Here is a 23,524-nt window from a genome sequence, read left to right as displayed (position 1 = left end):
GAGAGGCACAGAGGGGGGCAAAGGACTGATTTGATGTGACCAGGTGAGGAATTCCTCTGGTGGCTCAGCTGAAAGGCTCTCCCCTCAAGGCACTGAGAGAAAACGCTACCCGCCCGACTGTGCCATGGAGTGCCTGTTTTAATCCTAATAAGCAGAAGGGCTCTCAGCGAAGATAGGCTGTGTTTGTCATACTCAACATTTGATCACATTCTCACAGTTTAGATGAAGTCTGCTTAGGGTATCTTGTCATCATAACCAAGAGCTGCACTTAAAGAATTAGGAGAACGTTGGTGTTGACAAGAGCCCTTGAGCCCATCTTACCCGTCTGCAGACACTGTGCAGATGGATAAACTGAGGCTGTAAGTGAAATGTGTTGGCATGGTTAGCAGCAGTCATAGCAAGAACGCAAGTGCGCTGGCTTCCAAATCAAAGAGTGCGGGGGAGTTAGGGGTCATTTTGTCAGTGTATTCAGAGGAGAGAAAGAGCAGAGGCAAGCAATTATGCAGTTTCACGTCAGTGAGTGCTTGTGCCGGAATTTCCACACTGGGGGACCTCAGTAGATCAGAATTTATAAAGGTTGGGTTTATTGTTTCTGAGGTCTGAACCCCTTTTCCTGATTAAATGTCTGATTAAATGCTCGTAGGTCACCTCAGCATGGCATCCTCAGACACTAAGAATATCCCTAGGGCAGTAAGCTTGAGCTAAAGTGCTGGGCTTTACCAGCAAACCTAAAGGGCTTCCACAGTTTCTACAGAATCAGCCCGTCCTGAGCGAGTTCATCATGTCCTCATGAAGTTCATTTGGATAAAAAACCACAATTACGTTATAACTTTTGCCCGGTTCAGAACATTCTAGCAAAGCTCACTGACATTTTTTTTTTCTGTAGGATTTTTAGGTGGAAAACTAAGCATGTAGAGTCGTCACTAGCCTTATTAATATTGGTGATAATTGTGTGGCAAAATTATAGCTATTAAGTATGCCTTGCCACCATTATGTCATTATCTCTAGTTATAATTATAATAATTTGAGAAGTTGAAGGATTATGCAATATTGCTTTGTCTTATTACTGGATATTCTTGCATCTTTTGGCATATGAGGCAGCCTTCTTCTTCCAATGGTCAAATAGTCAAACAGTGAGCAGCATATTCTTCCAGCCCCTGCCCTCTAGACCTATATCACGAGCCCTCACAGGATGGTGCTAGGGAGGCCACCTCATAAGGCTATCCTGGGAAAACCTCCCTGTCTTTAGCTGCTTATGTCATAATCCTGACATGACTTAGTCATATTTATTAGAGCTTTTCTTGAAAAACAATGGCTTGGAAACTGTTTGTGTTCTACTGAGCCTCTGCTTTTCTTTCAGAAGAGGTCTGTAGTCCTGTGATGACTTCATTGCCCTTATCTTGGTTGTGCAAAGCATGCTTTATTTCCCAGGCTGGTGAGATCTGGCCAGGTTAGCCCTGTGCCAGCTCGGGTGGAGACATGGCTTAAAAGAGGTTCTGCTGTGCTCCCTGTGCCTCCTTGGAATAATTGAAGCTGCTGCTGTTGTTACTCCACCTCCAAAAGCTAGTGCAAGGGTAAAATGCAGTATTTTCAGGAAAGGAGCTCCAGTATGTAGTCACCATTGCTGCCTTCTATGGAAACAGAAAATCCAAGGATAAATATAAGCCCAACAGGATATATCGCCCTGCGTAGTTTTTATTTTGTGTCCCTTTTGATACAGGTCTCATTGGATAGCCCACACTGGCTTTATCCTCACCATGCAGACTTTTGAATTCGTGATCATACTTCCTCAAACTCCCCATAGTCCTTTAAGGACTTAGAAGAGCCCATCTGGGGCTGCTGAGATTGGTCAGTGCCTACAGGTGCCTCCCTCCAAGTCCAACAACCTTAGCTCAGCCCCAGGATCCATATGGCGGAAGGACAACCATCTCCTGATTGTGCTCTGACCAAATGTGCAGCTGAAGAATGGTTACAGGGACACACACATACACACACACAAATACATACACACACACACACACACACACACTCACACAAACACCCCAGATGTCAATGAAATATTTTAAAATGAATGTTTTTAAAGAAAAATTCAGTGCACAATCCATGGAAATGCCTTCCAGATTTTAGGTGTATTTTTAAAAAATGGTTAATTAGTGATCCAGGCATGTCCAGCCTTTCAACATTGCAAAGCCACATTGTTACCTGTAGAGTTTCTGCTCAAGAATCATGTGATCAAGTTACAAAACTAAATCCCGCAATATTAAGTGAGTTGAAGATTTTATGTTAGGCTCCATTCACTACTGTCCTGGGAAGCACGTGACCCACACGCTGCGGTATGACACTCCTGGGACAGATTTGACTGAAACTGCTTGGAAAGCCGTAAACAGTGACTCTGAAGTCATCATGTATGCAGTGGCCAGTACGTCCCATGGGAACTGCTCTTTCTAACTCACAGGCAATGAAGTTAATGCAAGGGATGATTAAGGTTTTTAAACATTCCTAAATCCTTGGTTCCATTACACCTATCAAAATATCCCAGAAAATGTAAATGATGCAGCAGAGTTTTGTGCTCTTTTTTGAATGACATGTAGGCTTTGAAATGGCGTCCAAATTCTGTGGTACTCAAATAGCTTCAAGACCCATTTGTCATTGGCATCTCAGATAGATTTTCAGTTTTCTCAAACTAAGTCAGATTGCATAAGGAGCGAAGTCAAATTTATTCTTGGTATTCTATTGTCTTGTCTTTATTTTCTGTTTTGTTCCCACGTGTTTCAAATTTTCTACTCTGAAGTTGAATATCTACCCTGCCCTCTTGTGAAGCCCGAGGCTGACAGTACAAGCACCAATGTGCTAAGTTCAGGTGCTCCCCACTTAACATAATAATAGCTCTGCTGGTAGCCGTCCGACCTCGTGACTGGAAAGAAATGACATGCATTCCATAGAAACTGAACTTGTAAGTCTGACCTTTTCCTGGGTCAGCAATGTGTACTAGCACCTTCTAGTGATGCTGGGACACCGCATTCCAACTTGTCAGTCTTTCCATCCTTTGGGTGATCAGGCAAGACTCTACAGTGTGCTCTGTTGCTGGAATTTGTTTGATATTGATTTCCAATAAATAATACTAGTAATCCCACACATTGGTATACAGTAGGCTTTGCATTAAATGACCTTGCCCAGCTGTGGGCTAATTCTCAACATTCAGAGCCTGTCTACTGTAGGGTAGGCCACATCTTCAGTCTGGATGGGGTATTACATGCTTTAGCCATTTGTGGGACTTTTGCTTGGTGATGGATTTATCAGAGTGTGAATCTTCCTTAATAAAGAAGCATCAGTAACTCGCCCCAGATCAAGTGACAAATGCCAGAGCCGAAAGGTTATATTCTACTCCCTTCAAAGACCATGATGTCTTTCTGTCTTTGGATGCTTTTTGACTCTTTTCTCTCATGTGTCCCTTTGCCTTTCAATTTTTTTATTTAGTCATGATAAAATATGCATCATAAAATTAAACATATTAACCATTTTAAAATGTATGTTTTGTTGGCATCATGTTCACTTACTTTGTACAATTATTGCCACCACCTATCTCCAGAATTTTATATCAAAAAACTGGACTGTTGAGCACTAGGTGCATATGCTGTGGAATTATCCACGAGTCTCAAGACAGCACAGGGATTAACAGAAATGAGTTGAATTGAGTTAGCTAGTAACAAGCTGAGCTATGGGCTGGCCCTTTATAAGTAATATGAAGTCTCAGTGTTGGTTATTTGGGAAATGGCTGCTGGGACAGGAAAGTTCTGCCTACATCCATACCCCATCTCAGCCAGGCAACATTCCTCTTTAGTCTATGAGTGTGAAAATTCTAGACCCTTAGACAAGTGGAATCATACAGTATCTGACCTTTAGTGGCTAGCTTGAGTCACTTAGCGTAATGCCCTTAAGATACATATGTGCTGGGCCGGAGGATGGCTCACTGGATAAAGCACTGGCAGTCATATCTGAGGGAATCTTTGTGTCTTCCAGGACACCTGACACGGGGTCCAAATGATCTTGCTTTCTGTTCTATTATGGAAGATCCATTTTATAGAAGAAATGATTCTTATATCCAGTGACCTGAAAACCAAATTAGGTGTCTCCTAAGTAGTATTCTAGTTTAGAAAGATGGGCAGATTGGAAATTAATCTTGTTTATATTCTTAGCTTCATCTGCTATGCAAGTGGGTTACACAAGGAATATTTTAAGTCAGTGTGGCCGAGCTCTCCTCAGGGCCTCCAGCTGTAGCACAGAGGAGAATTGTGTCAGACTCACAGTCTAAAGAGGATGTTAGTCTAAAGAGAAACGCGCCGCTGGTGGCTCTGCAGTGCCTCCACAATCCGCGGAAAGCTGTGAGCTGAGTCAGTGTGCCTGCGTTTATACATAGATATCAATGTGAAGATATGTGTCAAGTGAGACTAAGCTAAATGCTGTCACCTTTTAAATGAAAATTTCTCTAGGAATTTTTTTTTAAATTATTAAAATCCTACTTAAATGTTTAGAATTTGTATTGTACCTTGGCAGAGAATTACAGTATAACAGGAACAGCGCTATTGTAGGGACACATTCCTTAAGGACAGAATTGGTGTCATTTTATGGCCCTTGCCCCTGGTCCAGATGGTCAACAGCATCCCTGGCCTCTAGCCACTAGATGGCAGTAGTGTGCCCACACCTTTTGTGACAAGGACAAATAGTTATGGTAATTTTCAAAAGTGGGGAGGAATTTAGGGGAGACAGTTATCCCAGGAAATAATAACTGACCTATTGGGGGATTTTAAAATAAATTTTCTAAGTTAATTAACTTATAAAAAGTAATATTTACAATAAAAAGTTTAATCCACCCTCCCCATCTCCCACCCACTTATCTGCCCATTCCTTCTATGGCATGCCTCTCAGCTTAGAATCTTGAATTCAGCAAATGTGTTGCTTGGCTGTTTTATACAGTTCCTCTGGATATAGGGGATACAATGCTCCATGAAAGGTTTACAGAGGACATAAACCTAGAATGGACAGCCAATGGCAGAACAGGCATTCATGACCATGTGAAATCAAACCTGAAAAAAAAAGGAAGCTAAGGAAAAAACAAAACCAGAAATAAAAAAAGAGAAAAAGAAAATCAGCCAACTCCCCTCTCCTAAAATATCTTAAACAGAGAGATAGTCATTTTCTTGGTCTAGCATTACCAGAGAAATTGAGCATTGTCGGTAGGTGTAATGGACAGAGCTACTGGACAGATAGATGGGAAGGATGAAAAGTGTCCAAGAGCGAAAGTATCCCTGCTCACAGCAGCAGTTACAAGGGACAAGAAGGTGGGCACAGCTCTCATGTCCCTCGGTGGATAAGCTAAGCTCAGGTGAAGCCTGCAGCAGCCTCAGAGCAGAGAGAAGTTCTGGTGACATGATCACATACATGAAGCTTGTGTGTGCGGGGGGGGGGGGTTCCTGCATGTGCGTGTACACATATTTGTGTCAGGGCAAATGCAGACACATGTGTATATACCGCATGTGTATGCCACGTGTGTGTGAAACTCGGAGACAACCTTGAGTGTTGGCCCTCACCTTCTGTCTTGTTTGCAACAGGGCTCTCTTTTGTTCTTTCCCTGTGCGTACACCAGATCAGCTGCCAACAAGCTCCTGGGGATGACCCTGTCGCTCAGCTTCCCAGCTCCCCGTAGGAGCACCAGAATTACAGATGCTCATGTTGTGTGCCCAGCCTTTATTTTTTTTTTTCTATTTTATTGAGATGGGGCTTCTCTGTAGCTTTGGAACCTTTCCTGGAACTTGGTCTTGTAGACCAGGCTGGCCTCGAACTCACAGAGATTCACCTGCCTCCACCTTCCAAGTGTTCGGATTAAAGGTGTGCACCACCACCGCCCAGCTGTGCCCAGCTTTTATGTGGGTCCTGGGAATGGAAACTTTGGTCTTCACCACCTAAAAATCTTAGCCATTCTCTGGAATGACAGACAGGACAGCTGTGCAATGACTCACCTGGAAATTGTCTCATGTGTGAGCTACCAGGGCATGCAGCTAGATCAGTGATTCTCACGCTGTGGGTGGAGACCCCTTTGAGATTCAAATGACCCTTTCACAGGAAGTGAATATCAGATATCCTGCGGGTCAGATTTTCGCATTTATGATTCTTTACAGCAGCAAAATTACAGTTATGGAGTAGCAATGAAATAATTTTATGGTTGGGTCTCCATACCGTGAGGAACTGTATTCAAGGATCACATCATTAAGAAGGTTGAGAACCACTGTTCTAGATACTGGTTCAGCTGAACAAGTCTGCTTTAAGATGGGGTCCAGACTAAATGGAGGGTATGAAATAATTCCAGGAGGTCCTGATCACCAGCCCATGTCCTTTGCATGTTCTTCGTGCAGAGTGAGAAGACAGATGTCCCTAATAAGAAGCTTGAGTTCTTAATCATTAATGCAAGACTCTCACACAGTCATATCCCAGTGGTGCTCAGGAGAGGTCCTCCTCAGGAGAGGTCCTCCTCAGCAGAGGTCCTCCTCAGGAGAGATCCTCCTCAGGAGAGGTCCTCCTCAGCAGAGGTCCTCCTCAGGAGAGGTCCTCCTCAGCAGAGGTCCTCCTGCCTGTGAAACTGAAACTCCCAAGGCCACTCTGACCAGTGCGTGTGTTTCTCCTCCAGGACGTGGGAGGAAGGCAAGGTGCTCATCTTTGACGACTCCTTCGAGCACGAGGTGTGGCAGGATGCTTCGTCATTTCGGCTGATCTTCATTGTGGATGTGTGGCACCCGGAGCTGACCCCTCAGCAGAGGCGCAGCCTTCCTGCAATCTAAAAGGAATCGTCACAACCTTGGGTGCACTCCCAGGAGGCTGCCTTTCTGCTTCTCCTGGGGTGCAGAGACAGACGTTCAAGCACCGTGACTCTTTGGTCCCCTTGCCTTGCAGCTAAAGATCTCTAAGGTTCCTTCTGGATGGGAAATCACTGGGAGGAGTATTTGCCTTACTGCAATTCATTTAGGAGGCCCCTTGCTTTAAGTCACCCGTGGCAGCACGGATGTTCTGCCTGGACTGAAGGGGAACACTTGGCTGTGTCTACATTGCTAGCCAAAGATATTTTTCTACATGGAGTAGTGTACACAGAGGGTATACCATATGGAGAAACTGTGAATGAATCACTTTCGTTTGTAATTTTTCTAGGCAGTTATATTTTTCTAGGTAGCCAAACTATTCTGTCACCATCTACCCTGCGTTTCTGTCGACTTTGATGAGAAGAAGTACAAATGCATCCCTTCTGACTGTTAAGTAGTAATTTTCTGGTCAGTTCAGACATATTCCTTTTAGGGGAAAAAAAAACACTTGTGAAAAAGGCAACTTTATTTGGTTTTCCTAATATAAATGGGAAGTTACTCTGCGATATATAAACTGTGCCGACCCTTGCCCTTGGATCTCCCTGTGTGTCTTCGTTTAGACTCAGCGTCTTCTCCTGTCTCTGTGCTTATCATGGAAATGCTATCAAGCTCTTATTCCTAAGAGCAACGCTTTCTCTTTGACCCTGAGCAAAGCCATGGAAATATTTTATGTTGTAATAAGACAATACCACAGATAACGGGGCTCAGAGAAGATCTAACATGGACGTGAACGTTCCCACTCAGGGTCAGGTGACCAGATAGCCTGGACTCTTTGCCTTCTGCACACAGGACCTGGAATCTGCAGTGGCCACCCGCTTTAGGTCCACTTGGATGCCAAGAAGATGACTGCTTGGTTTCTGAGGGTCTCCTCACAATTTTGTCCATGTAGGAGAGCAGTGTAGGAAGTTCCCAGGAATGCTGGGATCTCCCCCAGGTGGAGGTGGTAGAATTTGTTAATTCTGAATTTGCAGGCAGTTTCCATCGTCCATGCTCAAAAAAAGCCTGCCATCTAGTAATTATTATTTTGAAACAGCGTTTCACTTGTATGTTTGATCTGAGTATGGTGCATGGCATAGGAAGAAGAGCAGAAAGTCATCTCGCCACTCCTTCCAAAGATGATCAGTTTCACCAGTAAAGCATCACTGCCTTGGATTTTCTGTTTGACAGTTAAAGCTAATTCAAGCCTCAGAATGTAATGCCATTCACGCACTGATCCCTAAGCCAGTCGATCAGCAATGCTGCAGAAATGACACATATTCCAGCCACATAGGTGGATAAAACACAGATGCATTCTTTTCAGACAGTGTCAAAAGAAGATGCTCTCTGGACCCCACTTAGCGAGCAATTCTTTGAAATTGGCATTGATCCTTTTTCTTTTAGCTTAAGGATACTAGCTTTTAGTAGGAAGTTTACAAAATATGTGACCATTCATTTAAAAAGGTACTTTTTCCTTCTTTTGTCAATGTTCAAAAATTCCTATAAGGCATGGAAGGAAAATAGCAAGTCGTCACCAAATTCCAGAAAAGAAAACAAACTCTCAGAAAACAAAAGGTGTTTGCGTTCTTCAGTATTTATTAAATGGAGGAACTTATTGACAAAAGGCAATACAATTCAGAGTTCATGTTGTGATACTCGGCCGCCTATTGGGTTTGGTTCTCCAACATATTACATACACATAACGAAATGCAAACCATATGTTCTCACTGTTAAACCGTCACCTTACATTCATGTCATAAAATGGTAGAAATAAGTGAAAATTAGCTTTTGCCTTAGTAAATATAACATGGTTTTTAAAATATGGTCATTACAATAGGATTCTAAATATTGTCGTGTGAAAAGCCAGAAGAACCATTACTGTCGTTGACTCCAACAATATTTTGAGTACTTGGATCCCACATTTGTTTTATAAACCCAAGCAATAAAAGATTTTCTAATTCACTTTAATCTTTCCATTCTCTTACTCGTGTCATGAGAAAAGAGTTTCCACCAATGCCTTGGTAGACATTTTTCAGGGTTGTTATTTTATGATTCAGAGGGTCTATACCAAATAAATTGGTACTTTTATATATGATGATGCAATTGTTTGAGAAATATTTTGAATTCTGTCTCAGTATTACTCCTTCAAGGTTGGAACATAAGAATAGTATTTGTTACTATTCTCTACTAGTGAAAATTAATAATAAACCAGTAGGTCAACTGAGAAGGAATGTATGTCTGGAATGTAGCTCAGGGCTCAGGAGGGAAACACTGGCCTGGAATGACAAGGCCCTCATTTTGATCTCCAGCATGGGAAGGAGGAATGGAGAGATGGAGGGACAGAAGGAGGGAGGAAGAGTCAGAGAAAAAACAAAAGAGAAGGGGGAAGAGGAGAGATAGGGAGAGGGATAGCAAAAGAGAGACACAGAGAGAGAAAGAGGCAGGAACACAAGGTAGAAGAGAGAGGTGTTCACGACTAGCCATATTGTTTAGGTGATTATGGCTGAAAGTTGAATTGGTTTCCTGTTTTCTGAGGTTGTTCAACTAACAAATCAACCTACCAAAGGCTTAAAATATGAAATATTTTACTAAGCATTATCAATTGAGATTTTCTTTTGACGTTAAGCACTCTGGTCATATTAGTCAGTGCCTATGTCACACAGATAGGTGGTGAATACGAAATCTACGTATGCTCAACTGGTCTGGGGAAACGTGGCACAGATAACATATCCTAACCTTTGATGTCTGTTTTCTGTCTGACTTCCTGCGAGTAGGGCCTGGGGTCCGTTTCTAAGGAGAATGGATACAGACGTAGAGTGGTCTTTGGCATTTCATCTTGGCATTTTATTTGTCTTCTCTTAGCTCAGTACTTACATGTTAAGCCATCCTTGAGGCCCTTTCTGTGTGACAGACTGCCTGCTCAGGGCCTTTCTCCACAGTTCTTAGGAGGGTGGGGACCAAGTGCCTTGCTAGCACTTTCCTTTGCTTGGGTAGGAACCCAAGAACTAACTTGAATGGGCTTATCAGTGTGTTGTGTTTCAATGAGTTGCCTCCTCTCTGTAGACATTCCCATGAAAGCCTACAGGACATCACTTTGCTAAGATGAAGCAGTCAGTTGTCAACTGCCTGTGTCCTCTTGACATCCAATTCATGAAGTTAGCTGGTGGCCCAACTAACAAATCATTCTTGCAGGATATTTGAGTTAAGAACTTTGCTCATGACCTGTGAGGTCATGCTTTCAGGCTGAGCACTTAGATGCTGGTGATGGGTCGGAGCGTAAGTCAATAAAACTGGTCATTAGTGTAGCTACTATTGTCTCGGGGTTCTGCACTCCGTTACACTTGACCTTGTGTCTGAACAGTTTCACTCTGCTGTCTCTATTTGGAAATGCACGTCATGGTGTGACTCCTTAGAGCAGCTGTTGTCCTACTGTGTGCGCAGGAAATTCAGTTTTTCCCTGTGTGAGTGCATTTGCTACCATAAATGTGTGAGGAGGGAGAATCCTTTTTACACAGACGCCTGGCTTCATCCTCCTAAACCCTCCCTAAAACAAATTAATCGGTTAACTTGAGCTTGAGGAGCATCCCTCCGATGTTTGTCCAGTGTGGGCTGCTCAGACCAATGGCTGCTGACGTCATGGCTGGGGAAGCAGTGGAGGACCTCCTGTTGAGCAGAGCCCGTGTGTCTGTAGGTCAGTCACCCGGGTGCTCCCTGGGCGGCTGCTCCACTGGAGGTTTGTGCATGGGAGCATCACGCGACATGGCTCAGTCCAGAGCCAGCAGGGGCTGAGTGTTCTCGTTTTCTCCCTTCTCGTCATGTTTCAGGGTCCCAGCTTCTACCACAGACTGAGATCTAACAAGAGAAGAAGGAGACGCACACAGTCACAGACAGTTTGTGCTGGTCGCGGTTGTTCTTGACAATCAAGGCATGGAGAACAGCTACTTAGTATTTCCTTTTTGCTGTCTGTTCCCACACACCACTTTATTTTTTGATTTTTTTTTCTGACAATTGAACTTAGCCACTTTGAGATTCTACTCATAAGCCTTTTTCTTCCGCTGAATCTGACCTGTAGCTTTTTGCTGTCATATACCATAAAATGAGCGTAACTTTCTGTGCTTGTGTCCATCCATCAAATGAAAATAAAGGTGAGTCCTTAGACACAAAACCACTAGTAAGTGTTCTGGGTGTACTTGGTGCGTGTCTAAGGGGTTCTTCATATGTCTGAGCTTACCACTTTCACAGCCCCGAGAAATGGTGCTACTGTCTCCATTTTTAAGTGCAGGAAACAAAGAATCAATAAACAAGTAAGTTAGGCAAGTGACACGGCAAAGTGGAGAGCGAGGTCTGCTCATTATAGCTCTGTCCCTGGAAGCGCTGTGGCCTGCAGAGCTGCCTCACGGAATGTCTAATGACCCTTCCACTCTACTGGGGAAACAACTTGCTGCCCGAGGTTCTTAGCCCCTTTTATAATATGTATGTAACACAGAAAGCACAAGTTTAAAAAGTCAATCAAGGCTGAATATGGGTGGTGTATTCGTGTGATGTCAGCTATGGGGAGATAGAGGCAGGAGAATCATACTTTCAAGGCCGCCCTGGGAAGTATAGTGAGTTCTGGACCAGCCTAAATGGCACAATGAGATCTATTTCAAAATAAAAGTGAAAAATCCCTACAATTGCCATGAAACACACAAACAGCAAGTTTCTACTATAAACACCAATCAACTCAAATGCCCTGACTAGATGATGTGGGTGGTGTTTTGGGAATGAAATGGATCCATCCGCTGCTGGGATGGCCAAACGAGCCACAGGCAGTAGTAGAACTTCGGATTTCTGACACACTTCCTACGTGTTTCTCTGCCTATCTAAGAGCCCAGCGTGAAAGTTGGGCGAGAGGAAGGAATGCAGATTTTTTTTTGCATAATTATGAAAAAAATGAGAAACTCCTGAAGACATCAAGGCAAACAGGCCTGGCGGTTCAAACTGGTCCAACCAGAATGTGGGAGATGGAGGCTAGAGGATCGTGGGTTCAAGGCTAGCCTGATCTATGTTTTGAGGTCTCATCTAAAAATGAAATACAGCACACATGAACGAGACCCAGAGGATCCCAGCAGTATGGCTACGAACCAGAAAATCAGCTACCTCCAACACTTTAACCCACTGCCTAATTGGGCCTAATTGGACCCCAGAGCTGGAGTCAATGAGGTGTAATTCTCATCAGCACCGCTCACACACTCTTCCTGAAGACAGCCATCTCGGGAAGCTCACTCCTCTATGCCTCAATCCCGTGAAATTCTCCTTCACGCTGAACTCGGACCTGGTTTGGAAAACATCTATGTCCTATCTGCTGTTCCTTCTCCCAGAGGCACAGATTCCTGCCACCTGCCCTTTTCTGCATATGGGGTTTGGTTCAAGGGCCTCCTGAATATCAGCATCAACAGATGATCAAGTCCCTCACATTAGGGTGCAGCATCCACGTAAACCTGTGCTCACTCTCCTGTAAATAGAACGCCTGCTGCAAAGCACAGACCGCACTGTTTACGGAAACACGACAGGAGGCGAAGGCTGTGCCTGCTCAGTGCTCGAGTCCACTGTGGACAAGCTTTGGCTGGGGAAGGCCGGGCATGCACAATCCCAACAGAAGTCTGCTTCGAAGCCCTGTTTTAGTTCAAGATCTCCCTCCCTAACTCCACTCCTCACTGAGGATAACTGGATTCTACTTGGGCCAAGATTTCTAGAATTCTCCGCTCCGGGCTGTCTTCGTCAGCCAGGTGCTGACCCACCATATCCGTGAGGTGACTGTGGGATAGAGCGGCATGTTCACACCATTTGTCAATGTTCTGCTGGGCACAGCAAGGACCGCATGCTCAGCTCTGGCATCAGTGTCTAGCAGCCTGACTTATAAGGGATGCTGTTCACCCGTCTCCTCCCTCTCTCAAAGGTCCTATTCAAGAAACTTGAGGTGAAATCATCATTTTCATCGTTTTAAATTTGCTTCCTGTCTCCAACCTGTCTCCATCCTTTTAGGTCTTAAAATGCTTTGTCAATTCAAGTTATTATCTATGATGGTAATGACTATTAGGTTTGTTTTCAAACTTTCTGTGCCCTCACGATGGTGAGAGAAAATGGAATAGATCTCAAATAGTTTTCAAACTCTCATCTGTCCCCACTGACTGATGTTAAGTGATTGTAAACAGAGATTGCCCATTTATTTCCTGGCCGCCGGATGTGAGTGATCACACAAGAACTACACTAACTACAACACTGTGTGGCCAATAGCCTACGCATATTTCTAACTAACTCATATCTTCAATGAACCCATTTCTATTCATCTGTGTATCACCACGAGGCATCTCCAACATCTTCGGGACTCCAAGGCATTCCAGGCTTCATCTCCACAACTTAGCACAATGGCCTCTCTAGGCTTCCATGCTGGGACACCCTGCCACACACCTGTCCTTGGTGCCAGTACCTGCTGCAACCAACCACCCTTTGCCAGTTGTCTCAGGTTTTACTTTACGCTCTTCTGTAGGGAAGCACCATTACCATGAGCCACTTGAAACTCAGTGGTCACATATGCTCAAGGCTCAGTTTCCAAAGATGGTCCTCCAGAGCACTTCACTCCAAGTGGGCTTGACGCATGTAGAGAATTGTGTCAGAGGCTAGGACTGCGCTGCTTACTGGAGCTCACAGCTCTACTCCAAGGTCCTCCGTTAGCAACTCTGACACAGTCGTGCAGCAGGGGCACGCTGCTCCATCCCTGCCTGCCTGAGTCTGGACAGTGAAAAATGAGGTTGCCTGGGCATCTGGGCTTGAGAAAAGGATCGATCTAACAGATGGGAAAGCAGAGAAGTTTATTTTGAAGCTTCCCCTAGTTCTGTTTTTTCTTTTCTCTGCATCCCTGCAGGCTCCAAGAGATGAGGAGATGCCGTGAAATATACAGTTCTGTTTCTCCACCAGTGAGCTGTCTGTGTCTGGGGGAAGCTGATTCTTAACCACGGCTGGTAAAGCTGCCCCTCAGGACACCCCTGTGCACAATGGGATGAGACTGAAAAGCACAGGCCCTCTGGTTCATAATGGCAGGGATCTGAGACTTCCCAGACAAACCTTCCTAGGAAAATGGACAGACAAGCTAGAGACAAATGTTGAGAAAATGATTGAAATGGAGAAAAAAAAACCTAAACAACAGCCGGAATAAATGCTCACCAAGGAAGCAATGGCCATGGTGGTCTATCAGTGTTCTAGGATCTTGTGCAGTGTCAGGTATATAAGCTGTTCTGTGGGACAAAGACCCGTGCAATATAACCGTATAGACTCCAGACGCTCTCCCACCCTTGCTAAACTCACAGACCCGAGCTCTCCTTCCAGTCCCTCTGGCTGTGGCTGTGTTTGAAGACGGAGATGTAAAAGGTGTCATTAAAGTCAAATGTGATCAATAGAGCTGGCTCTAAACCAATATTTCTGCTGTTCTCCTAAGAAGAAATTAGGACACAAACACAGAGAAAAAAAGATCTTCTGAGGTCAAGGGCCAAAGCCAGTCATCTGCACGCCGGGAAGAGTGGTTTCAAAGATGACAACGGTCCTGACCCCTTGATCTTTGCTTTTCTGTCCCAGCACTGTGAGGAAAGACTTTCTTGATGCTTACAGAATCCAGACGGCCTTACTTATTAGTGCAACTGCAGGCAAAGAGTCCTCACTCTGAGATGTCAGAAAACACTGAGGTGAGGTGTGTGTGAGCACAAGTGGGTATCGTCCATGAAAAAACAAGTGGAAGGACCTCCCTTGTCTGGGTACATTAGTCACACATGGCGAGAGATTGGAGTGGGGTTGAGATGGTGGCTAAAGGGGTCTTTAGCCTTAGAAGCCACGGTTGAGAGTGTGCCAGGATCATTTGTATAGCAAATTTAAAAAGCCACCTTCAGGCTGGGGATGTAGGTCGATCTTAGACTGTATGAACGAGCACGAACAAAGTCCAGATTCCATATAAGAAATATCAAAAAAAAAAAGTACAGTGGTCAAGGAAAGGGTGAAAGAGGGATGGAGAGAGAGAGAAAAAATGAAAACAGAAAAAGAGAAAACCCAAAAGCAACCTCCTTCAGGGCACTGTTCCGAGCACCCATGCAGCACACTTTGCCAGCGGAGTCCAGCTCTCTCCGGGGATTTACTCCATGACTGCGACCCTCTTTACACTCACAAGCCTGCACATCATAGTGCCACAGCCCCCTTTACACCCACCAGCCTGCGCATCATAGTGCCGTCCATCTTCGTAAGGCTTTGTTCCTCCTCCATCCCCCCCCCCCCCCGTTAACTCTGAGAGCAGCTCAAGTGCCAGTCATTTTATAACAGTGCTCTCAACTATTTCTAGGTGTATTTTCTAGGCACACCTTCATTATCTTATTTGAATTGACAACCCTAATGTCTAAAGGTGCTACCGCCAAACAATGCTCCTTTGGTTTCAAAGAGATGAACGATAGTCATGTCCTCTACTGGGTTGTTTTGCCATCAGTGTATCCCAAAGGCCTACCGTTCCTTCTGAGTAGCTCAGCAGTTGCCCACAATCTAAAAAGCAGACTGTAATCAGGATATTAAGTTCTTCCTTCAAATTGTAGAAAGGGAACAACCGCATTTCTGGGTCAGCTGAGACCCATTTGCTGTAAACTCTTATGAAAATAATTTTATTCAATTCCGTGTCCACAAAGTTTTCAGTTTCTTATGCCGCAGTAGGTCTAAGTCGACCGGCTCATGCCCTCTGGCAGGCCTTACCTTTTCATGGGCTTGGGTGAGCACTCCCTCTCCAGGTTGGAGCATGTATGTTTCACGTGCATGGCATTATAGGAAGTGTGGGTATAGTCATTTTCATCACTGTAGTCAGGACCAAGCAATGTCCGGGCCCAAGTCCCCATGTCATAAGGAGGAAGGGTTCCTCCAAATTCAGAGGGCAGAAATTCCGGGTGTATTAGCTGGTGAAGGCTGTTTAAATTGTTTCCGTGTAGGAAAATCTGGAAAGGAGAAAAAAAAAAAACGAACATAGAAATTTAAAATATGACAAGTGTTTGGTCTAATACACAATTCAGCGAAGATAGACTGTATGTGTCTCTAGTGACCATGGATTTCAAAGAGGCGATTGTTTTTTGCCCATGGCTTAGCCATCATAAATCGCTATTTTATTGCTTAGAAAACAGACTGAATTGATAGTTGTTTTTTTAAAAAATGAAGTTAAAGAATAGAGTGGACATTAATTTGACCACCACCCAAATTTGCACACAGGCACCTCCTAGTTACTGCTGCCGAGAATGGGAAGGTCATGACAATCACTCTAAACTACTCATGCTTTGAGTGCCCTGCATATCTGAGCGCTCTGGCCCCCAGAACCTCCCATTCCGCCATCGTCTCAGGCCACAGCAATTGCAGCCTGGGTCTTTGCCCACTCTGCTTTTCCTCCCCAAATCAGTCCCATCCCTACCCTGATTCTCCACGCCCTTCTCCCCATGAACTAGTCTGTAGCCAATGGCTTCTAGCTCTGCCCCAATGTGTTCCATTGGGTCTTAGGGAGAAAGAGATGATATTTCACTGTGCTAACATAGCCTGTATTTTCCAAGATGGTGTGTGTGTACTAGAGAGAAGCTCAGTCAGTTCCTGTTTGGTGCAGAAGCATGTCCTGAGTATGCGCTGTGGGCAGTTTTCCCTTCCTGCTTGCATAGAGTACCAACACCCAAACGGGCTTGTGCTTTCTGAGCACACAGTGTTGAGTGATCTAAGCGGACCAAAATGAGGGAGGGGACTTCACATTTCAGGTATCTTTAGATAAATTCACAAATGGCATGTAACACGAAGATAATTGTCACGGACTACAATTTAGAAACTGATCTTGAAAGTTGACTTGAAGTACATCTGTGATGACGTTGGTTCCCAGAAGCATCGCAGGCGTGAACTAATCCAGTGCGTAAGTTACACACGATTAAGTGCGTGGAGTAAATACGTGGCACTCCAGGAGAACACCATCAATTACATGCCTGGACATACATGCCACAGCCGACAGTGGTGGCATCAAAATGTGAGTTTGAAAATTCCCGCGTTTGGACTTCAGCAACAATCGCCCGTCACCCCATTCTCTTCATTCTACCCTGGCCTGTAAACAGCCTCACGTAAAGACAAAAGAGAAAAGCAGGTAAGTGTGCGGATCTTCTGGGTGCTGCAGGGCCCGGGACCACATTGTGCATTTTCTGACATCGCAGTTGGATGTGACTGAAAGTTAATAAAAAAGGATTTGTTGGGAATAAATTAAAATATTCTGGATTTTATGAAACTCTATAGTAGATGCTGGAGTATTAGAAGCATACAAAGTCCCATCCCTGGTGTTCACATTCAGTGCTTGTATCTATACGATCTCAGATCTCAAAGGACAGGGCCTGCTGCTCACAACAGCAGTTCTGGGATCGCTCTGCTGCAGCACGGAAGGAGGCTGAACCCACTTGTCCTGGGTCAAGAGCTCCAGAAAACCCCTGCTCTGGTTCAGCAGACATTGTCCACTGTGGGAAGAGCTCGCATGGCCCCCATGCTTGGTAGAAGATGCAGGCTCTCAAAGGCCTGAAGTTATGCTGCAGACAATGCCTGACAGGTTGTTCCTGATACTGTCCTGAGCAAACTGTAGAATGTCTCAGAGGGTTCTTGCTTCTTGATGCTGGTGATGTCTAGTTCTAAGTTCTGTTCTTGTTTGGAAACAGGGACTTGTCCTTTCTCCATAGTCCACTGAAATGTTCCCCAGTGACCAAGAAGCACTCAAGGCTTAGGAATTCAGAACCCTAGTGTTGTGTGTGTGTGTGTGTGTGTGTGTGTGTATGTGTGTGTATGTGTGTGTGTGAGTGTATGTGTGTGTGTGTATGTGTGTGAGTGTATATGTGTGTATGTGTGTGTGTGAGTGTATGTGTGTGTGAGTGTGTGTGTGTGTGTGAGTGTGTGTGTGTGAGTGTATGTGTGTGTGTGAGTGTGTGTGTATGTGTGTGTATGTGTGTGTGTGTGTTCAGGCTACTTGATATCATACATTTGAGGTAATGGATATCTTATAATTGTGGTGATCATTCTACAGTGAATTTATATTATGTGTCTTAAGCACACAATGTTTACTTGTCAAGTATGATTTAGTAAAACTAGTGGGGGGAGAGATAAAGCGTGAAAAGGAAGAAAATTATCAAGTGTCTGGTATGTGAACGGCATCTTGCTCTATGTTTTCATATGCCGTCTCATTAAATTGCTCCAAAGAGTCTGGGGTGTAGGAGTTAGTCTCCCCACATAACAGATGAGGACAGTGAGATTCAGAGGAGCTAGCGGATGCTTGCTGCTCAGCCAAACAGAAAGCCGAGCCAGCCCTGCTTTGATGAAAGAGGCTGGCCTCTCAAATGCCAACTGAGGTCATTATTATTCCAAGTGTTCTTTTAAAGATTATCACATCCAATGGGAAATGCTTTCAGCCTTACTTATGATGGATCTGGATCCAAGAGCCAAGAGAGAAAAAAAGGACCCATTTTTCATAGTGACGACACAGGACAAAATATTAGCTACTGACATAGTCCATAAACAAGAAGTAGCCACTGGGTAAATGCCTATAATCCCAGAACTCTAGACATGAAGGCAAAAGGATTAAGAATTTGAGTCTGAGGGCTGGAGAGGTGGTTCAGCAGTTAAGAGCACCTGTTGCTGCTGCAGCAAAGCCTAGGTTCTGGTGCCAACACACAAGGCAGCTCACAGCGGTCTAACTCCAGTCCCGTGATGTCTGACACCTTCTCTTGGCCTCCATGTTCATTGCATGCTTGTGGTACACACACATACATGCAGGCAAAGCACTCACTTACATAAAACTAAAATAAGTCTGCAAAAAACAATGTGAGGCTAGCCTGAGCTACGTCATAAGATATCCCACAAATACAAAAATGGGAGAACTGATTAGGAGCAGGAAGTGGCTTTGTGTGCTACTCCCACAAACATTTGTAGTGAAATTGGCATCTGGTATCTGCATGCCTTTAAAGTGTCTTTTGTTTGTCTGGCACTCTGAAAATAACCCATTATGCCAAGTTTTTGATCAAATATAAATGCCAAGTTTTTGATTAAATATAAGTCATTTGTAAACTCCTGCTAAGGTGCAAATGTTCAAAAGTTACAAAACCATGGTAAAGCACCAACAATCCATTCAGAAGCTAAATGACACTTCTCATTACCCGCTTTCTCGTCTTGTCTTTAAGGAATGGCTTGATGAGCGTGTACAGGGCATGGATGTACCAGGGCTGGTTGACAAAATGGACTCCTCCGAAGCGGGCAGGAAAGCTGTCCTGCAAAGGAAATACAGAGAGTGAGAGACACTTGCCTAGGGGACAGCCATGCGCATAGCAATGCAGGTAACAGCCTGCTCTTCTGGCAGAAGCTCTCCCTTCAGGTAAAGGAAGGACTTGGATGCTCAACTCCTCGCCTGCCTACCTTTCCCTCTTGTCCTCTTGCATTCTTTATCCTCTTTTCAATCGGCAGCCTAAGAATGGTGCCTAGGTTAGGCTAGTCTTCCTAAGTGGCAATGTCTGAGTCATCTAAATAGCGCACAGTGTGTGGGACCCAGATCACTGGGACTCAGAGGTGTTCAAGGCATTGGGTTAGCACACTTCAGTTCCTGAAAGCCAGAGCACAGCTCTCAGACTCTGTTCTCTTTCTCTTTTCTCTCCATGATGTTATGCCATCTTCACAATAGCCTAGAACCTGGACTTGTTAAGGGAGTTGAGCAGGTTGCATAAAACCAGACTGCAAAAGGACCCCAAAGGATCTTAGGAGCTGAGATTCTCTGGAATGACCCTCTGACAGCATGTACTGTTGGTTGCTTTCTGTACTTTCTGTCCACTTCATCCTGGAAGCACACAGCAAATCATAGAGAAAAATTAATGCAGACTGAGGATAGTTGACCACCCTAACTAAACGAGATCCCCTTCCTCTGCATTTCAGCACAGTTTGTAAAGATCAGGTCATAAGAACGTTTTCATAATGGCTCTTAGCTTGGAGTCCAGGCCAGAAGCTGGTAAACAGCTTGGAGGATTTCAGATCCACAGGAGGGGAAAGGCCAGGAAGTCCTGATGTGTGGTTTCAGCAGACCATTGCTAATGGGATTGAAAAAGAGGCAACACCTAAATGCTATTTGCATCACTAAGCATGCTGCCAATCAAGTTCATCACAACAAACGGCTTGTAACAAGACAAGAAGAAGCAGGGTGGCTAGCATTCATGCAATGAGGACTCTCCGAGGGTGTAGGAAATGCCATGCCTAGTTCTGTTTTAGTATAATCACAAGCAAAGAGGGTTATTAACTTTTTCCAGAACTTTCTGTATCTACAGGCTCCCTGGGCATATGCCATCAGGAGACCTAGTTTCAATGAAAGTGTATAGAACTGAGCTTAAGGGCTGACATTTGAAAAATCTTAAAAATAACTTTTACTTCTAGCTAGACATTCTACAAAATAGGAAAGAACGAAATATTTTGAAGGCTAAACTAGACAATTTTAGTTTATTTATTCATTCTACTTATCTTCATTTTTAAAAGTCAATAGAGCCACCACCAAATACCGGGACTGAGGGATCATTTAACTTGAGTATTTGCCGCTGTGTGTAATGTTCTCCAGACATGACATGGCTGCTGCCCTCTTGAACGTTCCTCCAACTGTGCTTACCAAAGTAGACCTCAAACACATTTTGGCCCGTTACCCTTCTGTCAAGGAGAATGGGAGGGACTTGGAGACGGTGCACCACAGGGGGCCTGACTGCCATCCAGTGCCCAGTAAGTCTCAGCAAGAGTAGTTCCCTTCTGTGTAGGAGCAGTCAGTCCTAGGTTGCCTTTGCCATTGTATGTAGTTTCTCACCCTCACTCGTCCAGCTAGACTTGAGTTTGGAGAAGAAAGGAAGCCACAGAAAGAAGAGAGGAAACAGTGAAAACAGCAGACGTCAATGGTCTTTGAAATGGAGAAACAGTCAAGGAAATCAATGGAACTAGGAGTTGGTGATCTAGGAAGGTCAATGAGGTTTTCCAGGCTTTTTTTCAAGACTGATTAAAAGGGAGATCACAAAACACCAATGCCAGCAATAAAACTGTGCCTGTCACTTTGTCAGTTTCAAAAGGACAGCTGGGGGACAAAGCTACAGCTCTTCATGGGGACTTGACAGCCTAAAGAACAGGAATCACTTGAATTTCAAACTTGCTCAGCTCATCAGGAAACAGGTGATTCTAATAGTCCTCTAATTACTAAGAAAATTAATATTGTCATAAAAATAATTCTTTGGGCTTACATGATTTGATTAGGAAAATCCAATTTCATACAATCTCTTCCAGAAAATAAAAGGAACATGTTTCAATTCCCTCATGAAGCATATATCAAAACAAGAATAATACTAACCAATCAAATTACAGGCTGTTCTTTATGAGTGCAGATGGGAAAATCCCTCACAACGTATTGGTAAATAGAAGCTGGTGATTTATGGGTGGGATTATACACATTAGGACTAAGTAGGGTTGACTCCAGGCCTACAAATCTGGTACACTTTCAAAATCAGTCTATGTAATCGTATTAACATCATGTAGTTGTTATGTCTGGTGCTTTGACATATGGGATCTTCCTGACTAGGGAGGGGCTGTCTCTGCTGAGTGAGGACGCAAATGAGGAGCCTTGAAGCTCTCCTCTCCCAGCCAGATGAGTCACCCCATCTCACACTTCTCCGAATGTCTTTCTCAGGCTCTGGAAAGCTGCACTGTTGTTCCTTTGCCTTGGTACTCCAGGCTCAGAACCCAGACGATGTGGGAAGGCCCCACACCCAGGAGTCCTTGAGATTGTTCAAACTAACCAATGTTAGGCCAGCTTAGGCATCTTTGTCATTCATTTGTCTTTTTTATTCATTCTTTACTATGAAACATCAAAGTCATCCCTGGCCTAAGCCTTCGCCCCACTTTTAGAAAACAAAAGGGGGTCAATTCAAGATCTTGAACTAGGCAAGCACACTAGACTTGACTCAAAAGCAAGACCTATAAAACAGAGAACTGGTATATAGAACACACACAGAAAAACACTATTAAAAGTGCAAGAATACACAATCCAATTAGAACATGTTGCAAAAGACAAGCGATGGAGGAACATTTCACCAAAGAAAACGTACAGATGTCAAAGAGGCACATGACAATGTGTGCCATTCATCACAAGCAAACTGCACCAGAGAAGCACACGACAACCTGTCAGGATGGTGTTAACAATCGTGACAACTTTGGGCCTGGCAGCTGTGTGAGTGGTGAGACTGCTTTCTGCACAGGCGTGAGGACTTGAGGTGAAATGAGCAGCACCCACATAAAATGTCATATAGAGCTGTACCTGAGACTGCAACAGCAGCACTGTCGGGGGCTGAGACAGGCTTTCTGGGATTGCTGAGCTGTGAATCTACCCAAAACAGAGCTTTGGGTTCAGTGAAGTGTGCCTGCTGCTGTAATAATAGCACAACCATTAGGGGAAAGTTAAGCACTTTCTGATAGGATTTGAGGCCTCATCCACAGGAGCAAACTATGTACCTGGTTCTGTAACCCTGGTTGACCAGAAGCCCATGGCTAGGGAAACTATACACTCTAGCATTGTACCTGTTACTGTTAGTTTGCTTAAATGCCTATTCTAGCAAATTGTAGTCTAAATATTTATGCTTAGACCATAGATCTTGGATGCTCTCAACCTTGGCACAAGAAGCTTCCTTTTGCAGTGGGCATCAGTCAATGCAGAGATGCATACTGGTCAAAATTCTGGTGATAAGTAACAGCGTGCTAAGCCCAAACAAGACATCTATATCAGTTGCTTCTTTTACTTCTTACTAAAGCTCCAAAGAAGAGAGCTGTCTATATTGCTAGCTTTGCCAATCTCATTGCTGGCCAGGCAAGATGACCAGGGAGGTGACCTAGACTATCACCTAGATAGCAGGGATAGAATATAAATCCTGCCTCCTGGTCACTCTGTATCAGCAGAACTGAACCCAAGCACTGGAAACTTAATTTGTTATTAAAGTCATGTCCAGCTTTTCTAACCACACTGACCTTAAGGAGGGGTTATACCTGACTATTACATAGCAAATACATTACGGTTATTACCCAATACTTCATCTTCATTCAAGTTTCCCCAAGGACCTGTAAGTGGTAAATAGATGATTGCTTCTCATTATTTAAAAGCCAATTCATGGGGAGCCCCAGATCCCTCGAATGGCTGATTCACAGAGGAAATCGATGTTAGCAGAGTCGGCTTGTTTTATATGATGCGCTCTGCCAGTTCGTGTTTAAACTCCCACAGTCCCGGTGTCTCTGTGAGAAGGAAGCAGAGCAGAAGGACCACAGAGGACATTTGGAGGAAGACTTTCACAAACGTTGAACTTTTAACTAGTCACTCTTCCTTGTTGTCTGTAACTACTTTGCAATAAGTACGTATAGGAACTCTTCAACGTCATCACAAACATAATTTGAGAGAAAACAATAAAATGGATAATAGTCAACTAGGAGTTGTTCAGGGAAGGGTGTTGCGGGAGGTCCTTCCGCTCCTCCAGCCTATAGCCGCTGAGATACCAGCCCATTGGGGCGTGGTCTCTCTCCCTTTAAAAAAGCGG

At 44.2% G+C, this 23,524-nt stretch overlaps 2 protein-coding genes across 5 annotated transcripts in view; one reads left to right on the top strand and one right to left on the bottom strand.

The window, feature by feature from the left end:
* Asph (aspartate beta-hydroxylase) overlaps positions 1–8,844 on the top strand; it is a 170,717-nt gene extending 161,873 nt beyond the window's left edge. For all 4 annotated transcript variants that reach the window (XM_026786672.1, XM_026786671.1, XM_026786673.1 and 1 more), the window contains one exon: positions 6,683–8,844. In XM_026786672.1, the coding sequence (XP_026642473.1) occupies positions 6,683–6,833 (151 nt within the window). In that variant the 3' untranslated portion in view covers positions 6,834–8,844. The remainder of the gene's footprint in view (positions 1–6,682) is intronic.
* Clvs1 (clavesin 1) overlaps positions 8,461–23,524 on the bottom strand; it is a 126,596-nt gene continuing 111,532 nt past the window's right edge. Inside the window, exons 4-6 of the mRNA XM_005362293.3 lie at positions 19,094–19,204; positions 15,645–15,880; positions 8,461–10,736 (exon numbers count right to left, since the gene is read on the bottom strand). Of these exons, the coding sequence (XP_005362350.1) occupies positions 10,649–10,736; positions 15,645–15,880; positions 19,094–19,204 (435 nt within the window). The 3' untranslated portion in view covers positions 8,461–10,648. The remainder of the gene's footprint in view (positions 10,737–15,644; positions 15,881–19,093; positions 19,205–23,524) is intronic.

The sequence above is a fragment of the Microtus ochrogaster genome, linkage group LG5 (genome assembly GCF_000317375.1).
Source record: "Microtus ochrogaster isolate Prairie Vole_2 linkage group LG5, MicOch1.0, whole genome shotgun sequence".
Taxonomy (NCBI): domain Eukaryota; kingdom Metazoa; phylum Chordata; class Mammalia; order Rodentia; family Cricetidae; genus Microtus; species Microtus ochrogaster.
Note: the sequence above shows the minus strand (reverse complement) of the source record. Positions and strands in the feature narration are given on the sequence as shown.